This window comes from Anabrus simplex, chromosome 2, assembly GCF_040414725.1.
Source record: "Anabrus simplex isolate iqAnaSimp1 chromosome 2, ASM4041472v1, whole genome shotgun sequence".
NCBI classification, from domain to species: domain Eukaryota; kingdom Metazoa; phylum Arthropoda; class Insecta; order Orthoptera; family Tettigoniidae; genus Anabrus; species Anabrus simplex.
In genome coordinates, this window is record NC_090266.1 from 118539361 (window position 1) to 118565667 (window position 26307).

The following is a 26307-nucleotide window of genomic DNA, read 5'->3' on the forward strand; positions in this document are numbered from 1 at the left end:
GGACATATCTCTATTTGCACTTCATTATTCTCTCGTCGATCTCAAAAAATCTGACCCCCACATCATCAATGAAATCGACGTCGAGCATTTCTCGAATATCACTGGTACGATCCCGCAAATTATCAGCTATAATAACTGTATTTACGCACTCATAAACTCGAACTGTGCAGAGCTCTGTTACAGCAACATTTAGTGGCATAAACACAACACGGAACGTTATACAACAATGTGTCAACAAGGAAAAGTAGTGCAAGACGGTGGAAGTATGGTGCATTCTTGAAAATGTTTTGCAAATCATTAGTCAAATATTCGATTGCAAATTAATTTTTTGAAATTGATCGAACTTTTCTCCTTCGATTGATACGTAATTAGTCCAGTATTTTATAACTAATAGTTTGATGATACCGAGCTCGATAGCTGCAGTCGCTTAAGTGCGGCCATTATCCAGTATTCGGGAGATAGTAGGTTCGAACCCCACTGTCGGCAGCCCTGAAAATGGTTTTCCGTGGTTTCCCATTTTCACACCAGGCAAATGCTGGGGCTGTACATTAATTAAGGCCACGGCCGCTTCCTTCCCACTCCTAGCCCTTTCCTGCCCCATCGTCGCCGTAAGACCTATCTGTGTCGGTGCGACGTAAAACAACTAGCAAAAAAAAAAGTTTGATGATGGTGATGAAATAAAAAGTATGTCCGAACGTCTGAAATAAGGTGCTGTCACTGGGCGAACGAAAAAAAAAACCTGACATCAGGCGTTGCCAGTCCGGGGGTTAACGTCCTTTAAAAGTGGCCTGATAGCATAGACACCGGTTTCCGCACAAAGCGACTGTGGTTCGAATCCCGGCCAGTGTAGGTGGGATTTTTGAAATGAAAATTCATGTTGCTGTAGTTCGTGTTCCTTATAAAAGTTGAGAACCCGTGGCAGTGATCACGATCACTCCATGTATTTCGTGCTCCTCGTTAAAGTGGAAGTCCCAAGGCTATTATTACGATATCAACAGTTACGGAAAACTACACAATTGCTGTCGATTTTAAGAGACGCTAGGATGTTCGAATTTTGCCTTACAGGAATTCTTTATCGTGTCCGAAGCCAACGACACAAAGCTTTTGCATTTAAACTCCCTCAATGCCACCGACGATAGCTAGAATCGAACCCGTTATGTTGAGAACAGTGGGATAACGACTACATGATTGTGCCACAGAGATCGTTCATTAGCGAAATACTAAGCGAAATATTTCAAATTCAATCTCATATGGAACTTACCCCCCTAGAAGTACGAACGAAATTCGATCAAGTGGGTATTATTTTATAGAATCTCTCGATGTATAATCTTGCTTCAGAACTATGGAAATATGGAATTTTATGCACAATAGAATCTGTAAAAAACTATAAAGTTAAATCAATAGGTTTATTACATCAAAATATTAATCAGAAGAGGCTTGGACCAGCGAACACTTTAGTCCAGCTGGACAGCACTAAGCCGGTCTCAAATATTTTGGTTTCCTGCAGATAGTTGCACACAATTGACCATTATACCAATCGACTTCTACATATTTCTGTTTGTACAAATATTTCAAACGGAGAATCATTTTGACGATTTGAAGGCCATCAGAGAAAATTTGGCTTGATATGTTACCTCCTAACGGGTACAATGCGACGCGGGCGGAATTTTAGAATTACGAGAAAGATGAATTAAAATTTCGAAAAAACTGGTTATTGTGATCAATTGCAATGAAATGGCAGCGTAAAGAAAGATGTAACTGTCTTCATATTAACGATGAGAATGATTATGACTGTGAACTTTCTAGCGTATAACATTTTGTTTTTGCAAGTTGCTTTACGTCGCACCGACACAGATAGGTCTTATGGCGACGATGGGGCAGGAAAGGGCTAGAAGTGGGAAGGAAGCGTCCGTGGTCTTATTTAAGGTATTTCCTGGTGTGAAAATGAGAAACCACGGAAAACAATCTTCGGGGCTGCCAACAGTGGGGCTCGAACCCACGATCTCCCGAATACTGTATAATGCCGCACTTAAGCGACTGCAGCTATCGAGCTCGGTCGTATCACTTTTAGTGCCGGGACATGTTCGGCTCGCCATTTCTTTAGCGGCTTTCTCCCGGTCCACCTCGTACGGGTGAGCAACATGTACCACTGCTTGAGGGTGTTTTCTGACGGTGTAGGTGCTGTAATTGTACGGGCTAGGAATGGGAAGGAAACGGCCTCACCTTTACGAAAGGTACCAACTCGGCATTTGCATCGATTTGAAATGGGAAACCACGGAGAACCAATTTGAGGATTGTCGTCGGGTAATTCGAACTTACTTGTCTCCCAAGTACAGAGCTAGCAGCAGTGATTGGCCATACCTCAACGCACTGAGCTAATCTGGTCAGTTATGATTATTGTTATACCAATTGAGCTGGATACGTGGTACTAAACCGCACAAAAAATTAGCTGGCGAATAAATATTTAATGCTATAAAATCTCGAAGCACGAGGAGATTCGTAAACTGTGGACAGCTGGTGGCCGAAGAGATAGTAATTGGAATCCTACCACTTCCACAATAGGTTCACCTATTTCAAGCAAGAGGATTTTTGAAAAAAAGTCATCTTCTGTGATGGCAAATTTTTGTGTGCTTCAGTGTATCTGTAAGCATATATTCACAAGATACTTGGTACGAATCGACCTCCGAAAGCTCTGGAGACGGTTTTCTGTGGGTTTTCATTTACGCATGAGACAATTACCTGAACTACTGTATATCTAAATGAAGACCACAGTCGCTATCTGTCCAGTCCCAAACGTTTTCTATCCCAGGGTAGGCTTAAACTCATCTGTGTAATTTATTTATTTATTTATTTATTTATTTATTTATTTATTTATTTATTTATTTATTTATTTATTTATTTATTTATTTACTTTTCTTTAGTAGAGGCGAAGTTAGGACTCATGATCCTCTCGTACAATTAACCAAGTTACGGTACCGTAAAAATGATAAATACTTGAAATTTAAAAAGACTCATTTAAATAGTCATACAGTGTGATAAGTCAGTGTGACTTCAAAACGCCACAAGAAACGCAAGATAATGGTAACGATAGTTACTATAAGATGACGGAGAACATGTACGAGGAAAAGAAACCAAGGTCTTTCTAAATTTCCCATGGCATCAATTTCATCTTTACCACAAAGTAAATTGTAAGAAATGATAATGCTTGGTAATCGTTTAGAATTATATTGTTTGTGGTACTTTTACAAGCCATGATGAAGAACAAGGTTCTTGCTTTGTATTTTTTTAATGACAAATGAAAGCACTAACGTGGGCTAGGCAGAACGTTGTTTGTTCCATGTATTGCATTTGTAGTGCAGCCGTACCTTCGTAATGGCTCTATGGCCTAAATTCACGTGCGGACAGTGTAACAACTGGCAGGTAAATGAGAAAGGGTGCTAGCTATATCATAATACAATCACGTGGTGTTCAGAAAGCGGGAGAAGACTATCTAATTCTGCCACTCATTCAAAATGTACTTCCTAGAATTACAACAATCCGTTACATCTAAGTCTTCGGTGGGGCCCATGAATGTATGAGGGTCAAGTTGTCGGTGAGTAAAAATGCAACAAATTTAGTAAAGTCTCTAAGAAAATGAAGAGAATATGTTTTTAATTGCTATCTACTTTACGTCGCACTGACAGAGATAGGTCTTATGGCGACGATGAGATAGGAAAGGCCTAGAAATGGGAAGGAAGCGGCCGTGGCCTTAATTAAGGTACAGCCCCAGCATTTGCCTGGTGTGAAAATGGGAAACCACGGAAAACCATCCCCAGGGCTTACGACAGTGGGGCTCGAACCCACTATCTCCCGATTACTGGATACTGGCCGCACTTAGGCGACTGCAGCTCTCGAGCTCGGTGAATAGGTTTTATATTACTATTATCTTCCAATATCTTTCTTATATGGGGAGACTGGTGCTATACCATAACAAATTACACCGACATTCAATTTATACAGCCGGGCTGAGTGGCTCAGACGTTTGAGACACTGGTCTTCTGACCCCAACTTCGCAGGTTCGATCCTGGCTCAGGCAGGTGGTATTTGAAGGTGTTCAAATACGCCAGCCTCGTGTTGGTAGATTTACTGGCACGTAAAAGAACTCCTGCGGGACTAAATTCTGACACCTCGGCGTCTCCGAAAACCGTGAAAGTAGTTGGTGAGACGTAAAGCCAATAACATTATTATTATTAATATTATTATTATTATTATTCACTTTATACAGCATTATGTATTGTATAAATTATAATACTTCTTGAATAACATTACTAAAATTGTACTGATTCTTGATCGTTTTCAGTCCTTATTTCTAACTGAAACATATATGTAAGTTTTGTAGTCGTGATCCCATTTATGTATCCTATTTTCCTTTTACGTAAGCTTAGGTTATTCAGATTCATGTTTCTAATTTTAGATGGGACTGACTTCCAGTAATTCATGGTAGTAGATACTCTCATGAGCAAATGACTTCGAGATAGGCCCTAGCTACCGTTTCGACGAAATGGCGCTGTATTCGATCCGGCGAATGCAGTAGTAACAGCGTGACACATGACTGTGATGCCGTCAGAACTTGCACTGGCCATGCGAATGACAGTTAAAAGCTCAGGATGAGTAAGGCACGAGATTTCAGTCCAGTGTCAAGAGGGCGCCTTGAGTGCGTGGATTCGAAAAAAACCCACCGCGACCAAGGTCAACTGCCGTGCTGTACTGGGGTCGACGTCGGCTAGCTAGGATGGTAAGCGTGGATAGACTTGTCACATTGCAGGGGATCACTCGCGAATTCATTGCTGGATAACAGCGAAATGTGAGCTGCCGTACCATTCATAACCATTTCCTCGCAATGGGATACAAAAGCCGCCAGAGGACTTCTCGCAGCACGTCGCAAGGCACAAAATCTGCTGACATGAGCTAAGAAACATCACCGTTGAACTCTCAGAAATGGTGGACTGAGTGACTCTGACGGTTGAGGCGCTGGCCTGCTGACCCCAGCGTGGCAGGTTCGATTCTGGCTCAGTGTGGTGGTATTTGAAGGTGCTCAAATACGTCAGCCTCGTCTCGGTAGATTTACTGACACGTAAAAGAACTCCTCTTGGACCAAATTCCGGCACCTCGGCGTCTCCGAAGACGGCAAACGGATTGGGCATTTTATCCATATCCATACGTCTTCGCACGCACACACACACACACGATTACATCCCTCCATATGGATTGATGTCATGAAGGGCATCGGGACGTAAAACAGGACGTGTGCAACACAGTTCATACCCGTGACTCCGTTAGGGTGTGAGAAGAAGAAGAATTTATCCCACTTGTTTCTGTTTAAAGTTAAATCTTCTCTGCCTTACTGCATGTGCGCATTTGATCATCTTCATTGTATAGTATTATTTTTCGGGTTTGAACTGACGAACGTTTTGGAGATGATACTACTCGGATTTTTAATGTAGTCTCCTTTTAGTAAGCAACAATATTGTGAACCTAAATGTCCAATGCTTACAGCCAACCTTGAGTTTCTGTTTTAAGTATTTTAACATACTTTTTTTTTTCATTGCAGAGTTTCCTTCCCATCATGGAGTGCTGTAAAGCACTGCTTTTATTCCTCACTGTGTGGGCCGCGTACTGCGGCGTGTCGCGAGCGCACGTTGCTCTGACCTACCCGCCTGCGCGCATGTACGATTTGGACTTCTTAGATAATTCAAGGACAAAAGGACCCTGTGGCATGCCCAAAGGTAAGTGATTCCAGAAATTATACTTGAGGGTGTACATTTTTTTGGTGAAACTCAATTTTGAAGGTCAGATAATGAAATAATCATTCAAGTTTGGTGTTGTTAATTTCAGTAATGCTGTTGACCAAAATCTTTAAGCATTTAAAACCATCATTTGGATATAAGCTCTACGAACGACTTGAAAAATAAGAAATCTTGGGTTATTATAGATTACGTAACCAGGTCCCATCGGTGAACACACCTATTGTCAAACTTTTTTTTGCTAGTGGCTTTACGTCGCACCGATACAGATAGGTCTTATGGCGACGATAGGATAGGAAAGATCTAGGAGTCGGGAAGGAAGTGGCCGTGGCCTTAATTAAGGTACAGTCCCAGAATTTGCCTGGTGTGAAAATGGGAAAACACGGAAAACCATCGTCAGGGCAGCTGACAATGGGATTCGAACCCAATATCTCCCGGATGCGAGCGATTATTATTACTGTTGTTGCTGGCAGTTTAACGTCACAGTAACTCAGGTAGATTTTCGGCGACGATTGGACAAGAAGCGGCCGTGGCTGTGGCATTATTAAGTCCCAGTGCTTGTCTGCTGTGAATATTAAAAAGCACGAAGAAACATCTTCAGAGATGCTAACGGTGCAATTCAAACCCACCATTTCCTAAATGTAAGCACAGAGGTACATGGCCCGAACCGCGCAGTCAACTCGATTGGTGTTAAAAATATATGATAATTTCGTGAGAGTATTCCAGCCGGATGCAGTCTTTATAAGGCAAACCCTCCGATGAGGATAGGTAGCGTTTGCCTTTTATGGGAAGCTGCGTGTTACTGTGATGGAGGATGTATAAATTTCAGGAATTTTAGGGACAGCACAAACACCTAGTCCCCGAGTCAAGGGAATGAACCACTTACGATTAAAATCCCGCGACCCAGTCGTAAATCAAACCAAAGTCTCTAAGACCCGAAGGCCGAGACGCTGACCACTCAGCCATGAAATCAGGCGGAGTTGTAAGTGATGTGTTAGTTCGGGGTTCGATTCTAAGCTCCCCATAAGGTTTTCTCCCGAGTCTGGAGCGGGACTGACTATAAGAAAAATAACCCTCCCTCCACTCCTGATGACGTAGGGCAAAGTTACTCACGAAAATTCGTTTGGTTTTACTCATTTAACCTATTCGTATAGCATAAACGAAAATAATCCGCAATGTTTAGCATTCATTGCATGATACTTGTGCTGTGAAAGGAACAAATTATGTCAGATATGAGCCCTCGAACTAGATCGCTGCAATATTTGTCTTGTACAGTTTCGTTAGGAAGTTGATCTGGTCTCTTGATTGTGGAAAGGCATTGACTTGCATAATATGTAGTTAGAGGACTTCATTTACGACGATATCAACAAACATTATCAACGAGGGATTTCAGCTTTAGAAACCTAGAGGCAACGTGCTCACCGAAACAGCGCCCTGAGATTTCCACACCACATATCGTCGCTGCGGAGCCAAAACTGCGAACGTGCCAATGCTCTTCCTATGTATAAGTGATGGGATATTCGATTCATTTTACTGAATCGATTCATTTGATTACGTTCACGTTACTGAATCGATACAGTGATACGATTCACTGCACATTAGAGTCACCGTTCCTATTACATCTGTGTAGTGTCTACTGATAAGACAGCAGCAACAACGTTGAAAGCTTGCTGCTGCCATATGGTGTTAATTCTATGAACTGCTTTCCTACGCGTCATCTAGCTTTCAGATTCAGGTTTCTCCTGGCAGCCACCTCTTCGCATCAAATTTTGATGTTACAAACTCCATTAAATAAGTACGATATATAGAATTAGATGAAAAATATCTGTACGCACAATCATGAGTGATCTGCATTTAGAGCTGTCGCTCAGCTGGGGGATTCCCTATCAATTGTTTGCCTAGTCTTTTCTTAAATAACTTCAAAGAACATGGAAATTGCATTATATTCACGGTAAGTACACAATAGAAAACAAATAAGTTAAAAATGAAATGCAGGAAAATATAGGCACTTATGCTGTACTATACATGCTCGTTATATTACAGTGCAAAACTTATGTAGTTAATAATAATACTAAGAAGTGACATAACTCAAATTTTATACATTAACTTATGGTCTTCCCACGGTTCTCTGAAAGTCACAACTCTATTAAATATACAGAATTAGATGTAAAAATACCTGCGTTCGCAATAAGTAGCTTAAGTATTAAATATAACGAGTGGTCACGAACATGACTTTTATTCATAAGGTAGGCTAGAGAGTTGAGTTGAATTAATTGTCGAATGTCAACTAAGCTATAATACAGATTCATTAAACTAATAAATAGAAGAACCTAATATCCTACCTATTTACTAGCTAGTTACTTTGGAATTATGTTCTGACTACCTTTTTAACACTGCAAATGAATCCATATATTATTTAAACCTCCCTGTAAGAAGAGGACAATGAATGCAAATGGGTATTATTTACAAATGAGCTGAGAGCGAGAGCCCGTCTTAGCGTACGATTCTTTCAGTGTGCCATGGCTCTGTATGTCTCGCTGCAGCGGAAGTTCGGCTCCCCGCCAATGTCCAGTGTGCTGATAATGAACCGTATGTGGGTTGTGTCTCACTGATCCGTGAGTGAGCCACTCAGCACTGTCTGCTGTGATTCAACTGAATCTTGTGCCACGAGCTCGGCGTTTCTCTGAATCGATTCACTCGGACACTTGAATGGATCGAGGCACTGCTTCGAAGCATACACTCAGTAGCCAACGCTACTTCCTATCCATTATTTTCCGTAAGACTGGTCACGCCTCCCAGCCACATACTGATATGCAGTCCATCAGAACAATTTTCGTTGAGTTCATTTTCCTATGCGCATGTGTGAAGGAAAAATGAACCTTACCGTATTATAGGAACGTATGTTTGCATATCTACGCACTCCTAAAGTATGATGAATTTAAGGTTAATTTTCCTTTTCACTTTAGCACAACGAAAATTGTTGTGATGGCATGCATATCCATCTGTGGTTAGGAACGTGACCAGTCTTAAGGGAAATAATTGATAGGAAGATCCGCTGTTTTGACTCAGCGGCGACGATATGCAATCTGAACTTCATAGAGTTACTGCAGTTTAGATGAAAAAAAAGTCAGATGCAGAAACGAAACTAGGGATGGAAATGACAGGACTTCAGTGGTCTTAATAGGTGTAACCAAAATCACTCAGCAAGACGGAAGAAGTTACCGCAACCTCATTAGGAAGGTACGAGAGGAATATTCGTAATGTGAAGGACTTCCGTTGAGATTACAGATTGCAAGCGAGGAAAATGAAGAGAGGCATTTACTCCAGGAGGGGGAGAAGAGTTAGATAATGATGATGACGTAATTTACTTCGACTTTCAAGCGTTGAGCATTCATTTTACAACAGATAATAAGGGCAAATGTAAGGTACACACCAGATCGACCTTCGTTACGCCGTTGGATAGCATGCTCGGATATTGAGGTTGGTCGATGGAACAGTTTTGTAAAGAAATGGAGTGTTCATGATCCGAATCCCTCTTAACATTACTGATTGCCATCTGGAGGATGATTGTGTCCCTGTAATTAAGCAAATTTGTAGTTTTATATGACTGTTGGTATCATGGTACTACTGTACCTCCACTTTTACACGAGATCCGAACCACAGGTAAATAATTTTCATTTTCGAAAATCCCATTCGCATGGACCAGAATTCATGATGCCACTTGGCTTTCATGCTTTCCCGAATTCAGTTATCTGTTTTATAAGAGGGCTTCTCTTTGGAACAATGTGCTGGAGTATAGCTGTAGGGAGATAATTGGAAAAGTGTATAATTGATGATAGAGATGGTCGTCCTAGTCGCTTAAGGAGTCAACAGTTCCAGTATATCGGGTTCGATTCTGACTGAGGTTCTTAGAATTTGATTGTCTTTAATTGGGATTATTATTATTATTATTATTATTATTATTATTATTATTATTATTATCATCATCATCATCATCATCATCATTTCGCGTGGCTATTTCTAGCCTGGTGCAGCCCTTGTAAGGCAGACCATCGGACAAGGGTGGGTGACATCTTCCATGTATAGGAAACTGTGTTATTGTGATGGATAACTCCGAGTCCTTGACCTACAGTACGTCAAAAGAACTTTTGAGGGACAAAATTCCGATACCTCGGCAATTGATGGGACGTTAAAGATATATAACTGTCGTTACTATTGGTATTATTAATGTTATTATTTAGGTTTCACTAACTTATTTCAAGGTTTACTGAGACGCGGCGATGCCGGAATTTTGTACGGCAAGAATTCTTTTACGGGCTAGTAAATCAACCAATATGACGCTGAATTTTGAGCACCTTCAAATAACACCGGGATAGAATTCGCCTGCTTGAACTCAGAAGGAGAGTGCTCTACCGTCTGAGCTATTCATCCCGGCATTATTATTATTATTATTATTATTATTATTATTATTATTATTATTATTATTATTATTATTATTATTATTATTATTATTATTATTATTATTGAACTTTAAGTACAAGAAGTGATCCGAACTTGGTATTATTGTTGCTTCATAAGTGGGTTCAGTAATCACTTACCGGGTGAGTTGGCCGTGCGGTTAGGGGCACGCAGCTGTGAGCTTGCATTCGGGAGGTAGTGGGTTCGAACCCCACTCCCGGCAACCCTGAAGATGGTTTTCCGTGGTTTTCCATTTTCACACTAGGCAAATGCTGGTGCTGTACCTTAATTAAGGCCACAGCCGCTTCCTTCCCACTCCTGGACCATTCCTATCTCATCGTCGCCATAAGACATATCTGTGTCGGTGCGACGTAAAGAAATAGAAAAGAAATAATCACTTGTTCTTTGGGAATATCTAGTCTGATGACCTTCATTATTGAAGTGTTTGCATTAGTGAGCGAACTTCTATTTTTTTAATTTAGGATGGAATTGGGAACAAATGGACCGTTCCCTATCAGGTAGGTACCATCCCGACATTGTTTTGAGTTGAAACAGTTAGGTCTACCCCACACAACACTAACTCACTTCTCGGAAAATGGATGTTAATCCACTTTTCTTTTCAACTGCGAATCCGAGGTAGAGTACAGACCGTTTTAGATCTTTGAACAAATCTAACTCATGTGTCTAAATCAAGAATCGACACTGGGGTAACAGGTTATTCATCTAAGCATTGGACCGAATCGACATCATTTAATGCTGCAGGGTTTGTTATTGTAACATTATACAAGCGAATTACAAGGAAAAATTAAGTTTGTCACTTTGTATGACTGCTGAAATCGCACAGGGCCTCACGTTTTGCGCGGAATCTAAACCACAGAGGTGCTTTCCATGTCAAAAATCCCACATGTGTTTGTTTGGATTCAAACCGAGGCCGCCTCGATGAAAGCCATTGACAGTGCCACACGCAAGCGATTTGGAAGACCAAGATATATTTCTAAAGCATATTTGAAATGGTTCCATAATTTGTAAAATTTACTTGGAGGTTGGGTTCATAATGATGCACTAATTGTTTAGAGGTTTAAAATGTTCATTTGCATATCGTGCTTGCATAATGACAAGGATTTACAGAGAATCCGCACTTTTCTAAACTTTCTCCGGATGCATTTGTTACAGAAGAATGCTCATATGCAATGGAGACGGAAACCAGAGCACTGATGTGAAAATTCTGCCTTTAATTGCGTATAGTGTAGGAGAAAGTGTCTGCTGCTGAGCGTAATGCGAAGAATATAGCCGGTGATCACCTCTGATTATATACGACATCCTGTGAAATTTCACTCTAGTGGGACACATGTCATGCATGCTTTATATCAACCATCCATGGCGCAAGTGCGTTGACTTTCCGCTTGTTCTATTATACGTTCACGACACCATGTATGACCAGTGTACCCACATGTCCTTCTCAGAGGCCGTCAAGTTCCACTGGTGGTACCGCTTTCGTACCAATTCGTATCTCTGTCTTCTCGGCAGATTTAGCGGAGATGCAATTCTTGTCATTCATTGGATTTCCAGTGAACGGAGTGACTACCCGTCGCACCTGGTGGCAGTCATAAAGGAAAGCACAGTCTTTCAAAAATAAATGGGCGCACGGTAATGTATAAGTTCCTCGCAGGTACATTCTCAGAAACAATTGAGCCTACAGATACAGAGTGAGCCTCAGTTGAGTTGCCGGTTATTCTCTGTGTCGTCCCTGGGCTAGTGGATCTTGTAATAGCCGCGTAGGTCATATAGCTCGGCCAGTGGTATCATGGTCTCAGTACACTTATCTAAGAAACAATTGAACCTATAGTTACAGTCGTGATAGCCGAGTGTCGTTGTCAGTGGTTGTTTTTGCAAATGTGGCCACGATTTTCATTCCGCCCACTTTTTATGTTGTTGTCATTAGACACCCCACCAACAGTCGGTCTTTCATCTGCTGGCTACGTCAACGTCTTCTGGGTCTTACCACGATCTCCTCTTTTCCAGTCTTCCAACTGATATCTTCCTAACTGCTCAGTCTTCAAGCATCTGCTCTGAACAATTAATCTGCTGGAGTCTTCTGCCGCGGATGATGTTGATGATTGGTCCGCCATGTCTTGCACGTATAACAGTTCTGAACTGGCCAGTCCAATTTGATGACCTTTATTGTCCACAAATCAATGTCTAGGCAATGCTATATATTAGGGAAGAAGTTCCATTCCTGTGATTCGAAATCCACGTAGACTATAAAAAGAGATCCCGTTGTTATGACCACAGTATCAAACATTTGGTTAAGCTGCAAGTTTTCTTCATTTTGCTAAATATTGTATCTTTATTTTGTGAGGTACCGACATTTTGAATAGAATACCTTTGAAATCTAATTTTCTTTTCGTAGCTGTTTTAAAGTCTTACTTACTCCGATAAGCTCCCCGTAAAAGAATTCGAAGACCAAAATGCATTGTAGACAGCAACTGTACAGTTCTTCACTACCCTTGAACTGGAACAGTTCTGAGGAGGGAGTATTTAAACTTATCGATTTAATTCCGAGACTATTAAACGGCACTGAAGGATGATCCTATGGAAAACCAGAATTAAAACAAATACTTTTACTTTTATCAGAATTCCTCACAATAAGTGCAGTCTAGAGACTTCTTGTCTATCCGTGATTATGTTCGAACTAACCCATAATAATGCTTTGCTGCAGACATTCACAAGCTTTCATTCAATGGCGACGATGTGTGGACATAGGTGGAGAGAATACCGATAAGTCTTTGTTGCTTGCTAATGATGATGCTTGTTGCTTAAAGGGGCCTAACATCGAAGGTCATCGGCCCACCGATAATTCTACCGTGTAACGTCTTGTTAGACGTTGTATATTCTTCCGTGGTGATTTTCCTATGCAGTCTGGTTCGCCTGTCTGCTGCCAAGAAAGTAGAATTACAGCCTTTCAAACAAACATCTAGAGGAAATACCTTGTGATTATTTTAGCAGAAGGCTAAATATGATGGCTACAGCTGATACTGTGAGATGAATGTATATCTACGATCATTCCTTGGAAACTTACGCATTAGGTTACTCATAGGAATGTCATTTAACTGTTGCAACAAGCACAGAAGTAGTCGTGCATGCAGAGCAATGTAACCTTTATCTGCTGTCTCTAGCCGACTCTTGGAGGAATATGGCAAGGGCTATCTCATAATAGACTCCAACATGTCGACTGCTTTATAAAACAACAGCCATAGGTCCTGGACTATTTTATGTAAGTAATAAAGAGCTCTTCTAAATGTGAAATGAGCTAGCTCCACAGTATTTTTATTTGATCAAAACCAGCTGCCAATATTACTGCTTTTACATGTTCAAACCGCATTGTGCCGGAATTTAGCCCTAGAAAGAAGTTCCTTAGCGTGTCAACAATTGCTGCGGATATCTTGTATGCAAACCGTATTAAACTGCAATGCAGTGTGTGAGAATTATTGCTGTTGCTTCGTGTAGGAGACTTAGACAACTTGTCATCAGTGCCGTATGCTTACGAGAGACCATTCCCCACTTCATCGTCGAGAACGAGCAGCGTTGTTGATATCATCGAAAAATGCCACACAACTCCAATTCGCGCGTGCAGTCTTCTTGTTCTTCTTTTTCTCCCACCGCTTCTCCTTAACCCTAGTAGAATCGCGGGTGCGAACTGTGTCGCACATGTGGACTTAGGTGCCTGTGTCACGATTAGGTGCCCTTCCTGACGTCAAACCTTTGAGAAGGGGATATTTACCACTGCGCGTTTCTGTGGTGGTTGTGTGCATATGATGAAGTGTCAGGTAGAGACATACGTGAATACCTAATCCTCGTGTTTGAGAAATCAACCAGACGAGCTAAAATCTTCGACCTGAGCAGAAATGCTGACGTTTCAGCCAAGGAGCCGGACTAGTTTCATGCGCAATTTTAGCTGCTAATGGAAAACCTTGTCCGATGGAAAGCTTTTCTTTCGGTACCCTACAAACATCCGCTCCTGAATTCGAAATTCGTCAAAGCGCCTGTGAAAATCGCAATGTGAAATATTTTGGCTTAGAACTTTGGCCAGTAATGTTCAATATTGTGCGAGTTGTATCAAATAATTCTTGTTCTTTGTGGAAATGTTTTCCCATTTGTTTTACGTTGCACCGACACTGATATACCTGATGGCGACGATAGGATAGGGAAGGAAGCGGCCGGGCCCTAATTAAGGTACAGCCCCAGCATGTGTCTGGTGAAAATAGGAAGTAATGGAAAACCACCTACAGGGCTGTCGACTGTGGGGTTCGAACCCACTACCTCCCCAATGCAAGCTAACAGCTGCGTACCCCTAACCGCACGGCCAACTCGCTCGGTGATAAATGTGCTGCGGGTCAGCATTTCTCCGACAACATCGTCACATAGCCGCTTTCGCAGACGCAACGGCGAAATTATTTATAAGAGAGAGGAGTTATATTTCAGAAAATGGTCATCGTCTGAGTTCACAAAATGATCGAGGCAGACATTTAATGTGCACTATGAGCAGCGAATGAAGAACGAGTTACGTATGCTATTCTGCCGCCTGAGCCACGGAGGCTCAAAGGAGCTCCTGCGGGACAATATTCCATCACTTTGCCGTCTCTGAAAACCGCAGAAGTAATTTGTAGGAAGTAAAACCAATAACATGATTGTTTGAAAATGAAAAATGAAAACCTACAACCTGTTTTCCAGTCATTGACCGGGTCAGGGATGGAAGGAATGAAGCAGATATAGGCTATTAGTGCGATGGGGTCGCCACTCCCAAAGTGATTTATTAATGAATGATAGATGCTATGAAATGAGAATGGAGAGTGTTGCTGGAATGAAAGATGACAGGGAAAACCGGAGTACCCGGAGAAAAACCTGTCCCGCCTCCGCTTTGTCCAGCACAAATCTCACATGGATTGACCGGGATTTGAACCACGGTACCCAGCGGTGAGAGGCCGACGCGCTGCCGCCTGAGCCACGGAGGCTCAACATCATTGTTTATTACTAGCTATTGTAAGCGGGCGAGTTGGCCGTGCGGTTAGGGCCGCGCAGCTGTGAGATTGAATCCGGGAGATAGTGGGTTCAAACTCCACTGTCGGCAGCCCAGAAGTCGGTTTACCGTGGTTTTCCATTTTCACACCAGACAAATGTTGGGGCTGTATCTCAATTAAGGCCACGGTCGCTTCCTTCCCACTCCCAGGCCTTTCCAATTCCATCGTCACCATAAGACCTATGTGTCGGTGAGACGTAAAGCAAATAATAATAATAATAATAATAATAATAATAATAATAATAATAATAATAATAATAATAATAATAAAAATAAAAACTGCTGTACCCGTGGTTGACGGGACAATGATTTAGAATGTGCATGATTACATTTTTCTCGAAACCACAAGTTGTTCTTGAGATTCTGAGGCATGTCGGTGGACATGCGGCTGCTAGCGGCGTGTCATGACGTATTCGCCTCCTGGCTCTCTGTAGCCTTCGCAGTTTCCATATTCTGCGCATAGTTGCTGCACTTGATTTGACCTCTTCTTATAGAATAGAAACTAAGTAGCCTATCACGTAGATATTCAAAACTTAGACTAGAGTACTATTATCCTATAAACATCCCCAGGATGATTTCTTTCTTTTTTGGTTGCTTTACGTCGTCCCGACACGGAGAGGTCTTATGGCGACGATGGAATAGTAAAGGCCTAGGAATTGGAAGGAAGCGGCTGTGGCCTTAATTAAGGTACAGCCCCAGCATTTGCCTGGTGCGAAAATGGGAAACCACGACAAACCATCTTCAGGCTGTCGACATTGTATAGTTAAGTTATCGGGAGTTTGACCAGAACTTTCACACGAGCAGCACTGATATTTCCCTTATTTCTCACTTTATCGGTAAAAAGTAGTCTATAGGAAAAAAAAGTACGTAAATGAATTTTGCCATGAGCAAATTCCCTTTTAAAAGTAGCCATAAACGGGATACATTGAGTTTTACTTTTAAGGCCTTCTCTGAAGCCCCCGCTTGTTGATTCTTTTTGGATCGAATTATAACTAAAATCCTACTCGCTCTTATCATAAATTTAAATACCAGTTTCATGATGCTGTAACGAAGAGACAAAAAATTCAACTGAACATGGACTATTATCTGTCCTGTCCGGTGGAGAAACCCAGTATCAGGTTAGTATTACTAAAATACTGACAGAAAAAATAAGCGTTCTTTAATAATGATTATGCATCTGATAGTCATGATCGAAGAAGTTCGCTTTAAGTTTAGTTTGATCCGTTGAGAATGTGAACTTGGCTTAATTCTTCATCCGTAGGCCTATTTTAAACTATGTTATACTGACATAAATTGTTTAGTCTGAGGTGTCATGACCGAGTGATGTAAACACTGCAAACGTCTTTTGGTTACGCAATCATATTCTTTTTTATATAGCAAACGTTTTTTGGTCTTTATAAGCAGCTTGTCCAGAATTTTTCAAATCAAGGAAAGCGAGGAATATTCATACTGCTGTGCAAGGAGGGCCTACGCAGTTTTCTTGAGTGCGATGCAGCTTTCGCTATGAGCGATGTTGAATCGCCTCTGTAGAACATACAAGGGGAAGGCGCGGTAGACATCCGTCCTCTGAAAAAGGAAAGCCTTATGACATCATTACTGTGAGCTACCATGCACAGGTGATCATTCGAGAGATAAGTACTGCATGTCTGTAACGCCAGGGTAACGATCCGCATATACTGTACAAGTCTTCAAGCTTCGTACACACGCTTTAGATTAAATTAAATGAAATGGCGTATGGCGTTTAGTGCCGGGAGTGTCCGAGGACATGTTCTGCTCACCAGGTGCAGGTCTCTTGATTTGACACCCGTAGGCGACCTGCGTGTCATGATTAGGATGAAATGATGATTAAGACGACACATACACCCAGCCCCCGTGCCAGCAAAATTAACCAATGATTGTTAAAATTCACGACCCTGCCGGGAATCGAACCGGGACCCCTGTGACCAAAGGCCAGCACGCTAACCATTTAGCCATGGAGCCGGACACACTTTTAGATGTCTCCCCGTTTCATTAATCGCCTCATGGATTATTTGTCGGCATATTTCAGGCACCCTGTAAAATAGTACACAACAAATTGGAATATATATTATACTGTAAGGGTGTGTGATGTGGCTGAATGACTTATTCGCTGTTTCTTACCACCGCGAGTGTGGTTCACAATCTAGACAATGTGAGACGCTCGAAATGAAATGAAATGAAATGCCGTACACAATAGTTTGAATTCCACATAAAACTCTAGGTCGTATGACCTATGCTATGACTATGAGTATGGTTTCGGAGTATGGACCCACACCAGCATTTTTTTACAAGTTGCTGTACGTCGCACCGACACAGGTAGGTCTTAAGGCGACTATGGAATAGGAAAGGACTGTGAGTGGGAAGGAACCGTTCGTGGCCTTAATTAAGGTACAGCCTGGTGTAAAAATGTGAAACCACGGAAAACCATCTTCAGAGCTGCCGGCAGTGGGGGTTCGAGCCCACTATCTCCCAAATGAAAGCTCACAGCTGGGCTCTTCTAACCTCACGGCCAACTCGCTCGGGCACACCAGGAATACTTGATACGGGAATTGGAAAATATCCAATGGAATGCAGCACGATTTGTTGTGGGTGATTTCCGAAAAATAACTAGTGGGACGAAAATATTGCAAATATTCGGCTGGGAAGACTTGGGAGTAAGGAGATGAGCTGCTCGACTATGCGGTATATTCCAAGCTGTCGGTAGGAAGATTGCGTTGGATGGCATTAGTAGACGCGTGAGTTATAGTGGAGTTCTTAAAGGTAGGGATGATCATAATATGAAAATAAATTTGGAATTCAAGAGGACAGATTGGAACTTATATTAAAGAAGAGAAATTAAGGATTGGAATAATTCCAAGTTCCTTGAAATCATTAAAGAAAAGGCCAGGTAAGCAGTTGATAGTGAATGTGCCACCTGGGAAACAGCGCTACATGCAGATCAATGATGTTTGATTGATTGATTGATTGATTGATTGATTGATTGATTGATTGATAAGCTGAGGACAATTAGGCATTAAAAATCCTGTTTTAGTCAACATAAAATGGCGATAAAATATGAAATACAGCCTAAACCTTTTTGTATACTTATCTTGTGAATATTGTAAGTATCTCTTGAAAAATGTTATATGTTTTTACTGCATTTAGGAGTGGCAATAAATCTACCGGCATAACGCCGACGTATTTGAACACCGGAGTGAGCCAGTATCAAACTTGTCAAGTTGGTCTAAGAAGGCCAGAGCTCTACGGCATGAGCTACTGAGCCCAATCACTCGGCATGTTTAGTAGTTACAGGAACAACTGGGCATTTTAAGAAATATTATCAGCTTACTTATGGCACGTGAATGACAGTCTCACTCAATTAATCCAAGATTTCTATCTGCGTTGCTGCATCTCGCCAGGAATGTATTCTTTTTTTTTACGTCGCACCTACACAGATAGGTCTTATGGCGACGATGGGACAGGAAAGGCCTAGGAATGGGAAGGAAGTGGCCGTGGCCTTAATTAAGGTACAGCCCCAGCATTTGCCTAGTGTGAAAGTGGGAAACCACGGAAAACCATCTTTATGGCTGCCGACAGTGGGGTTCGAACCCACTATCTCCCGGATGCGAGCTCACAGCTGCGCGCCCCTAACCGCACAGCCAACTCGCCCGGTAGAAATGTATTCGAAAAGCAAAGTAGGTACATATAAATAAACTGACAGTTTTATATGGCTTTTGGTTTCATGTGTAGTTCTGCTTTACGAGGAATCCCAACCACAAGGATCTGACGTGTTGTTTTAAAGAAATCTGCATGCACTGGCTACCATTCGAATGGAATATATTATTCCATTAATCTGTCGGGAATAACTTGTTGATCGATCAGAAAACATATGGAAGACGGTGTTCTCTACAGTATTTTCGCCTTTCTTTAGATGGTTTCATTTTTAATAGGCCTACGTGACATTATCACTTTAGTAGGAACTCATTTTCATGGCAGAGTTATTGTCCTTAGACTAGGACACGAGTAACAATGGCGGGGACGCATGCCAGTGCTGGAATCGGTGGTCGACTGGTTAAAAAGCAAGTTTTACGTGATTGTTGATATCCAGATCATAGCCACGAGACCTTCTGTTTTACGTGAAATCTGAACCACAGTACGTGACTTTTCCTTTCAAGAATCTCACATCAGTTTGCCAGGATTTGAATGTAGCCTTGGCGAGAAGGCAGACTTCATGCAAGTCGGCTATCACGCCCCATTGCGACGATTTCTGTAAAATACTTTGCCTCGCGATTTCACCTACGTTCACCGGCCGTGAAGCACTGTGTGGCTGGAACACTCCGCCCCTTTCCTATCATGTTCCATCCAAATTAAAACTTTTCAAATGTAAGGGAAATAAATATAACTTACAAGTATAAGTGAGTTACTATACTGAAATTCAAGTTAAGAGCTTAGGAAAAGTATCCTTCCGCATGTGAGCACGTCCCCTGTTCCCCCTTCCCGTCTCGTCGCTGTTCTCCATCTCCGCCACAACCAGCTTATCATTAACGCCGTGCGTCCATCTGACAAGTACAGTACTTCATTCTGAAATAGTGAAGCATCAAACTAAATCACTGCCTTTTACATAGCTGTACTCTGATTACGTACCATACCTATTTATCCCTTCATTGACCATATAAAACCTACAGATTACTGACGAATTCCGAGGCAAGAGAAGCAGGAATTATTTTTGTTTCATAATGCGATTTGTGTGAGGCACATGGAGACTTACAACATACGTATACGATTCCGCTCTCTTGCAACGACTGTCAGCGGCAGTTTCTCATAGTTCAAAAAGCTGAAAAACCAACCGGTGAGTGGGATTGCAAAATACAATGCTTCCAGGAATGTTGTAAATATTGTAGTCTCGTCATTCGGAAGGTAAAAACGAACTCATGATCCTCTCATGACAACATTTCTGTAGGTAGAGTGCGGTTGCGAATATAAATTAAAGTACACATTATTATTGTTATTATTATTATTATCATCATCATCATCATCATCGAATACGCCAAAGATCCTATTCCCATACCGTGTTAAGGCCCTTCCTGTTTTATTTACGGCGAGTGCTGAGCTGACACATCGTTCTTTCCCTGGAGACTTGGATTTTCCATTCCAAGCGAGCGGCGTAAACACTGTACACAGAAACGCCGATCAGCTGCGCGGACCTTTTCACGTCTTCCACAGTCCACAGTGGATTCTAATCTGGTAGGCTACTGTAAACGTTTAAAACAATTTGGTTTAGATTTTCTACTTTATTTTCCTCTACTTTTGTTAGCTTTAAAGTATTTCACAGGGAACTCAAGCGCCACAGCATCACACACGTCTTGCTCACAGCTGGCAGCCATTATGAATACTGAACTGAACAGTGAACACGCTGTTGCAGCCAGTATTGCCAACAGTTTTCTTGGATCCATCTTCAACGTCCCACCTATTATGCGAACTTATCAACAGTGGAATGAACTCGAACAAACTTACTAAGTACACAGTGCAATACGATATCAATATCATATTAAATTATTATTATTTTGCTACATACACCACTGAGAACAATAACTATTCACAGCCATCTACGTATGAAATATAAGAGTTGGTAACGAACCCGAATAACATACAACCTGTGATATATTTTCCATATTTATACAGGGCAAAAATTTTAATTCATCAAGTCGGTTCACCAGAATATCTAACCAAACTGAAGGAAGCTCCTGACTTCATGAACAAGTAACAAACCTAGGGAACTATTTGGCGCTGCGGAAGCCTTTTCACCGACCAGAAGTCTGACTAACATCAAAGGGACCGCTAAGGTCTTACGTTGACTCTCAGTATAGCAGTCAGCTTCACAACAGTGGGTGAAAAACTCTCCTCCGCTTTAGCACTCTTGATTTGTACTGCGGATTGCATGACCGACCGAGTTGGCCGTGCGGTTGGGGTCGCTCAGCTGTGAGCTTGCATTCGGAAGATAGTGGGCTCTAATCCCATCGTCGGCAGCCCTGTAGATGGCTTTACGTGTTTTCCTATTTTCACACCAAGCAAATGCTGGGGCTCTACCTTAATTAAAGCCACGGCCGCTACCTTCCCAATGAGTTAGTGCGACGTTAAACAAGTACCTACCGGATTGCATGCTAGAAGTAGGTATAATCGGCATCAGCATAATTATTGTGCGTACCACAGTTTATACCATCTGCTGTTAATAGGACAAAGGATCGTGCAGCTGGACAAAAAAAAATCCAATTTGTCTCTACGGCAGAACATTAAACCGGCCTAAAATTCAGACATTTATCTGGTTTTGAAGTGGGGGACCATAGAAAACCATTTCTTGGATGACCGAAATGGAATTCTTTTTCTTAGTTGTATTCTTCTGGATGCCAGGTGCACTGCGTTCAATTTTTTTTCAGTCAGTCTTAGATTCATTGCAGTGCAAACATCGAACAAGTTTTAACCGAGCGGGAAGCTACTGTGGTAACTCTCCGACCATGGCCGTGGCTAATAAAAATTGTTGCAGTTACATAGACTATTATATAAACACCACAATCAGGTTTCAGATAGGCTGGAAGACGGCCAGGATCACGTGGCCCTTTACAGGAGTAAATCATAAGTCTAAGTCACTGCAGTTTTCTAAGTTGGGTTCGAACAATTTTGAGAGGCAGATTGAATACCGCCAGTTGGCCAGGAACGTTGAAGTTCTGTCTGTCTGTTAGGTCATCAGCCCAGAGGCTGGTTGGATCCTCAAATAGCATCACCAAAGGCTCTGCAGTTATAGGGAAACCACAAAAACCAATGGCAGTACCAAAATGAGGCGTACTAGGCAAGATGAGGAGTGAGGTAGTTTGCCATTGCTTTCCTCACTGGGCCAGACAGTGCTATTGTAGCACAACTAACCCTATGAGCAATACCTTTCATGACACTCAGACACACTGGTTGTGCTCTGAATGTCAATCAGCACCACCCATACCCCAGCAGCTTCCATATTGTCACAGCCATGGATGAGACTGCGACTTCAGTGGAAGCTACACTTTACTCTGGCCTGTGCCAAGAGATGGATGCAAAAGTACTGTATCCATCAAGAAATGACAGCAGGCAGACGTTGAAGTTATTGCGAGCAAATTAATTGTAAAGGATAGCTTTTTTCCTTTCTCTATTTTTCTTCCAGCGATGACGTTGGATGATGGTAGTTGCTTGGCAAGACTGGTTTAAGTGTTGGTTTATATATTTTGGTCGTGGAATCCATGGTTTACAAGACTGCATTCCAGATACTTCTGTTGTGTGGCCTTCAAGTTACAGACAATAGCCTGCACACTCTGTCTGCATATCTCCTGCTATTGAAGTCATTACTATATTCATAAACCATAGCGAGTCCGTAACGATCTCCTGGAGAGCCTCCAACAGAAATTATGATGTCAGATGTTCTCGTATGGCCATGAGAATATTTCTAATTTCTGTATATGTTAAGGTAGGAAATCAAATCACCTTCCACTCACTGGGAGTGTAACACGAAAGAAGTGCTATATTCATTGGTGGCGAAAGCCTTGTGAACCCTCCACCTACTCTTCACCGACTTCCTTTCTTGGAATATAACTGAGTCTCTAATGGCCAATCCGGAAATCTGCCCGCTCTTCATGGCAGTTTGGCTGACTAGAGCCCCTGGCTTTCCAGACCACACAGCTCCGAAAATAGCCTCATGAAATTAAAGTAACGTCGTTCGTAGACGCACTTTTCAATCTCAAATTCGTAGTAGTGCCGAGAGCGGGGTGTAGAGCCTCTTACTCAGCAACTTTCAGCACTAATTGGTGGACCTGTTACGCAACACAGATAGACTCGATGATCGTAACTTAAAGCACGCCATTTTATGTACGTAGCCTATTCCTTGTTGAAATTTCCATCGATTTAATCCAATATACCCCTTAGCGCAAGCCTAAAATTGGGAGTTTCATATGTCGATTTTATGTTGTTTATTTGCTTTACGTTGCACCGACACAGATAGGTATTATGACGACGTTGGGATAGGCAAGGGCTAGGAGTGGGAAGGAAGCGATAGTGGCCTTAATTAAGGCACAGCCCCAGCATTCGCCTGGTGTGAAAATGGGAAACTACGGAAAACTATCTTTAGGGCTGCCGACAGTATGGTTCGAACCCACTAACTCTACGAATGCAAACTCACAGCTGCGCGACCCTAACATTACGGTCAACTCGCTTAGTATGACGATTTCTAAAGCAGGCAGCAAGCTTACTGTTTTAGGTGACTACGAACCTAAGGGATGTGCCTTTTCATTTAAAAAACGTGTACGTTAATCGGAATTCGAAGAACAACTACATCGGTGAAAAGCCACTCGACCATCATGCCAACCACGAAAATTTCTGTTACAGGAAATGTTGGAATAGGGCAACAATAATCGCAAAATATGGCCATTACCTGGATTATATATTTAAAAAATTAACACAGGTCTGCAGAAGTATGCATCTCCTGCAGGGAATGTAAGGCGTCCTCCTGTCGCTATTGCGACCGACACACATTCACTAATGCCAACAGCTCAGATGTGTACGAGAGCTCTAAGTTACCATTTTGAATCATGCCTTCATTAATCGCGTTGTTTTCCTTCTTCTCGTGTTTGCTATTATCGTAACAAGTCATTGCAAATCTCTGCAGACCTAATCACTTGCCGACACTCTCATGTCTTTTTAAGTTGCACATATGCAGACCTTCGTTAATTTCCTAAGGTAATGTACAGCGACCTGCTATTGAATCGGGAAATTTTCAGCATTTCTTAATTTGTCCAGGGATTTCAACTCTGGATTTGGCATTGAAGGAGGACTCGCTCAGCATAATGAGACCAACTAAGGAACTGCCTACTATGAGGGGCTGCGGATCCGATCAATAAAGCTGGAATATGGATGAGGGCTCCTTTACGCTCATCACGTCACACTCCAATATATGCAGGCCATCTGGCTGGGCAGCAGTCGTCTTGGCAGTCTAAGATCCAAGTAGGCTGTTGCGCCGCGGGTGTGTTTTCTATTATTATTAGCCTATTATTAGTGCACTTATTCCACGCTTTGTTTCCTCGTGGTTCTCTTAGCAAGTGACCAGTGCAGACCGCTGTGAAGCCTATCCTAACTCAAAGGCACGGTCCTGTTCCCATTTCCCAGTCGTGTAGTCTGAATGTTCAACTTACATTCTATCCTCAATTTTCCCCCCATTTCACCGAGCGAGCAAGCTACGCGCCACGCGTCGTGTGTCAGTCGGCTTTCATTCGGGAGTTGGTTGATTAGAACTCCTTAGTTGGCAACTCTAAGGATATTTTCCCGTGGTTTCCCATCGTCACACTAGTAAAATGCTAGGGTTGTGCCTTACCGAGAACCACAATCACTACCATCCCATTCTTAGACTTTTTCCATCCCAGCGTCGCCAAGAACCTACCATAGTTAGCAAGATGAAAATGAAAACCTACAACCTGTTTTCCAGTCATTGACCGGGTCAGGGATGTAATGAATGAAGCAGATATAGGCTGTTAATACGATGGGGTCGCCACTCCCAAAGTGATTTATTAATGAATGATAGATGCAATGAAATGAGAATGGAGAGTGTTGCTGGAATGAAAGGTGACAGGGAAAACCGGAGTACCCGGAGAAAAACCTGTCCCGCCTCCGCTTTGTCCAGCACAAATCTCACATGGAGGGAGCGGGATTTGAACCACGGTATCCAGCGGTGAGAGGCCGACGCGCTGCCGTTTGAGCCACGGAGGCTCAGTTAGCAAGATAATTGTAAAAAAATAATAAAAAAGAAACACCTCCCCCACTTCAGTTGTGTCACAAATACCTCACAGCTGGTTAAATCACCGCGGCCACTTGTTGAAGGTCATTCGATTGTACATTTGAGGCCACCATTGCCAATCTTCCTGAAATGCGGTATATTTGTCTCTAACAGAAATCGTGGCACCCAGCAAATTTGCTGCATATTTCGAGTCAGTTAGCTGGTAGCTTGCATTTCGAACCCCACGGTCAGCAGTCCTGAAGATGGTTCCCCACGCCTCCCCAATTTTACACCAGGCTGTACCTCAATTAAAGACACGGCCTCTTCTTTCCGAGTCGTAGCGCTGCCCTATCACATAAGACTTATCCGAGTTGGTACCACGTCATACCAATAGGACTCCTTCATAGACTGCCATGCCTTTTCGAGTGTCCGGCTCCATGGCTAAATGGTTAGCGTGCTGGCCTTTGGTCACAGGGGTACCGAGTTCAATTCCCGGCAGAGTCGGGAATTTTGACCATGATTGGTAAATTTCGCTGGCACGGGGGCTGGGTGTATGTGTCGTCTTCGTCATCATTTCATCCTCATCACTACGAGCGGCTCGCCTACGGGAGTCAAATCAAAAGACCTGCACGTGCCGAGCCGAACATATCCTCGGACACTCCTGGCACTAAAAGCCGTACGCCATTTTTTTCCTTTCCGAGTTCAGTCTGCAAGTCTCTACACGGCTTCATGATCTTCTTTACTTCCACGTCTCTTGCCTTGAAATAATTAACATCGTGGTCTAGCCATCGTCTGCTAAAATGTCCCACGGCCTCTTTTATCCTGTAAAACCACGTTTTTTCTTTTTTGTGTTAGACACCTCTTCGACCACTTACATGTGCAGGCGAAAGAGAACAGATTTTAATCCTTCGTAAAAGTTTGATTTATAACTCGCACGTGTATCGTCTTAGCCTTTACAGCGCGGGAGCCGTTTGGGAAGTGGGAACGGTCTGGAGTGTGGAAATTAATAACCGGGAGCCGAGTAAGTAACAGTGCATAAAAGTGGACTTCACTCTTCCTCATAGATTGCACAGTTCCTTCCTTTTCTTTGTACAGTTCGTTGTTTGATCTCAAACTGCGTTGTTCATCAACATATTGTGATCCTGGAATCTTCCTTTCTTTCTTAGTTGCTCTAGCAATCCTGCGTGTTAAGTCCAATGTTTCAGCAG

The 26307-nt window shown here is 42.3% G+C and overlaps 1 protein-coding gene across 1 annotated transcript in view; it reads left to right on the forward strand.

Annotated features, from left to right (window-relative positions):
• The window catches only part of nahoda, a 442475-nt gene that overhangs the window by 126399 nt on the left and 289769 nt on the right, over positions 1-26307 (forward strand). The window contains exon 2 of the mRNA XM_068226102.1: positions 5591-5765. Coding sequence (XP_068082203.1) covers positions 5606-5765 — 160 coding nt within the window. The 5' untranslated portion in view covers positions 5591-5605. The remainder of the gene's footprint in view (positions 1-5590; positions 5766-26307) is intronic.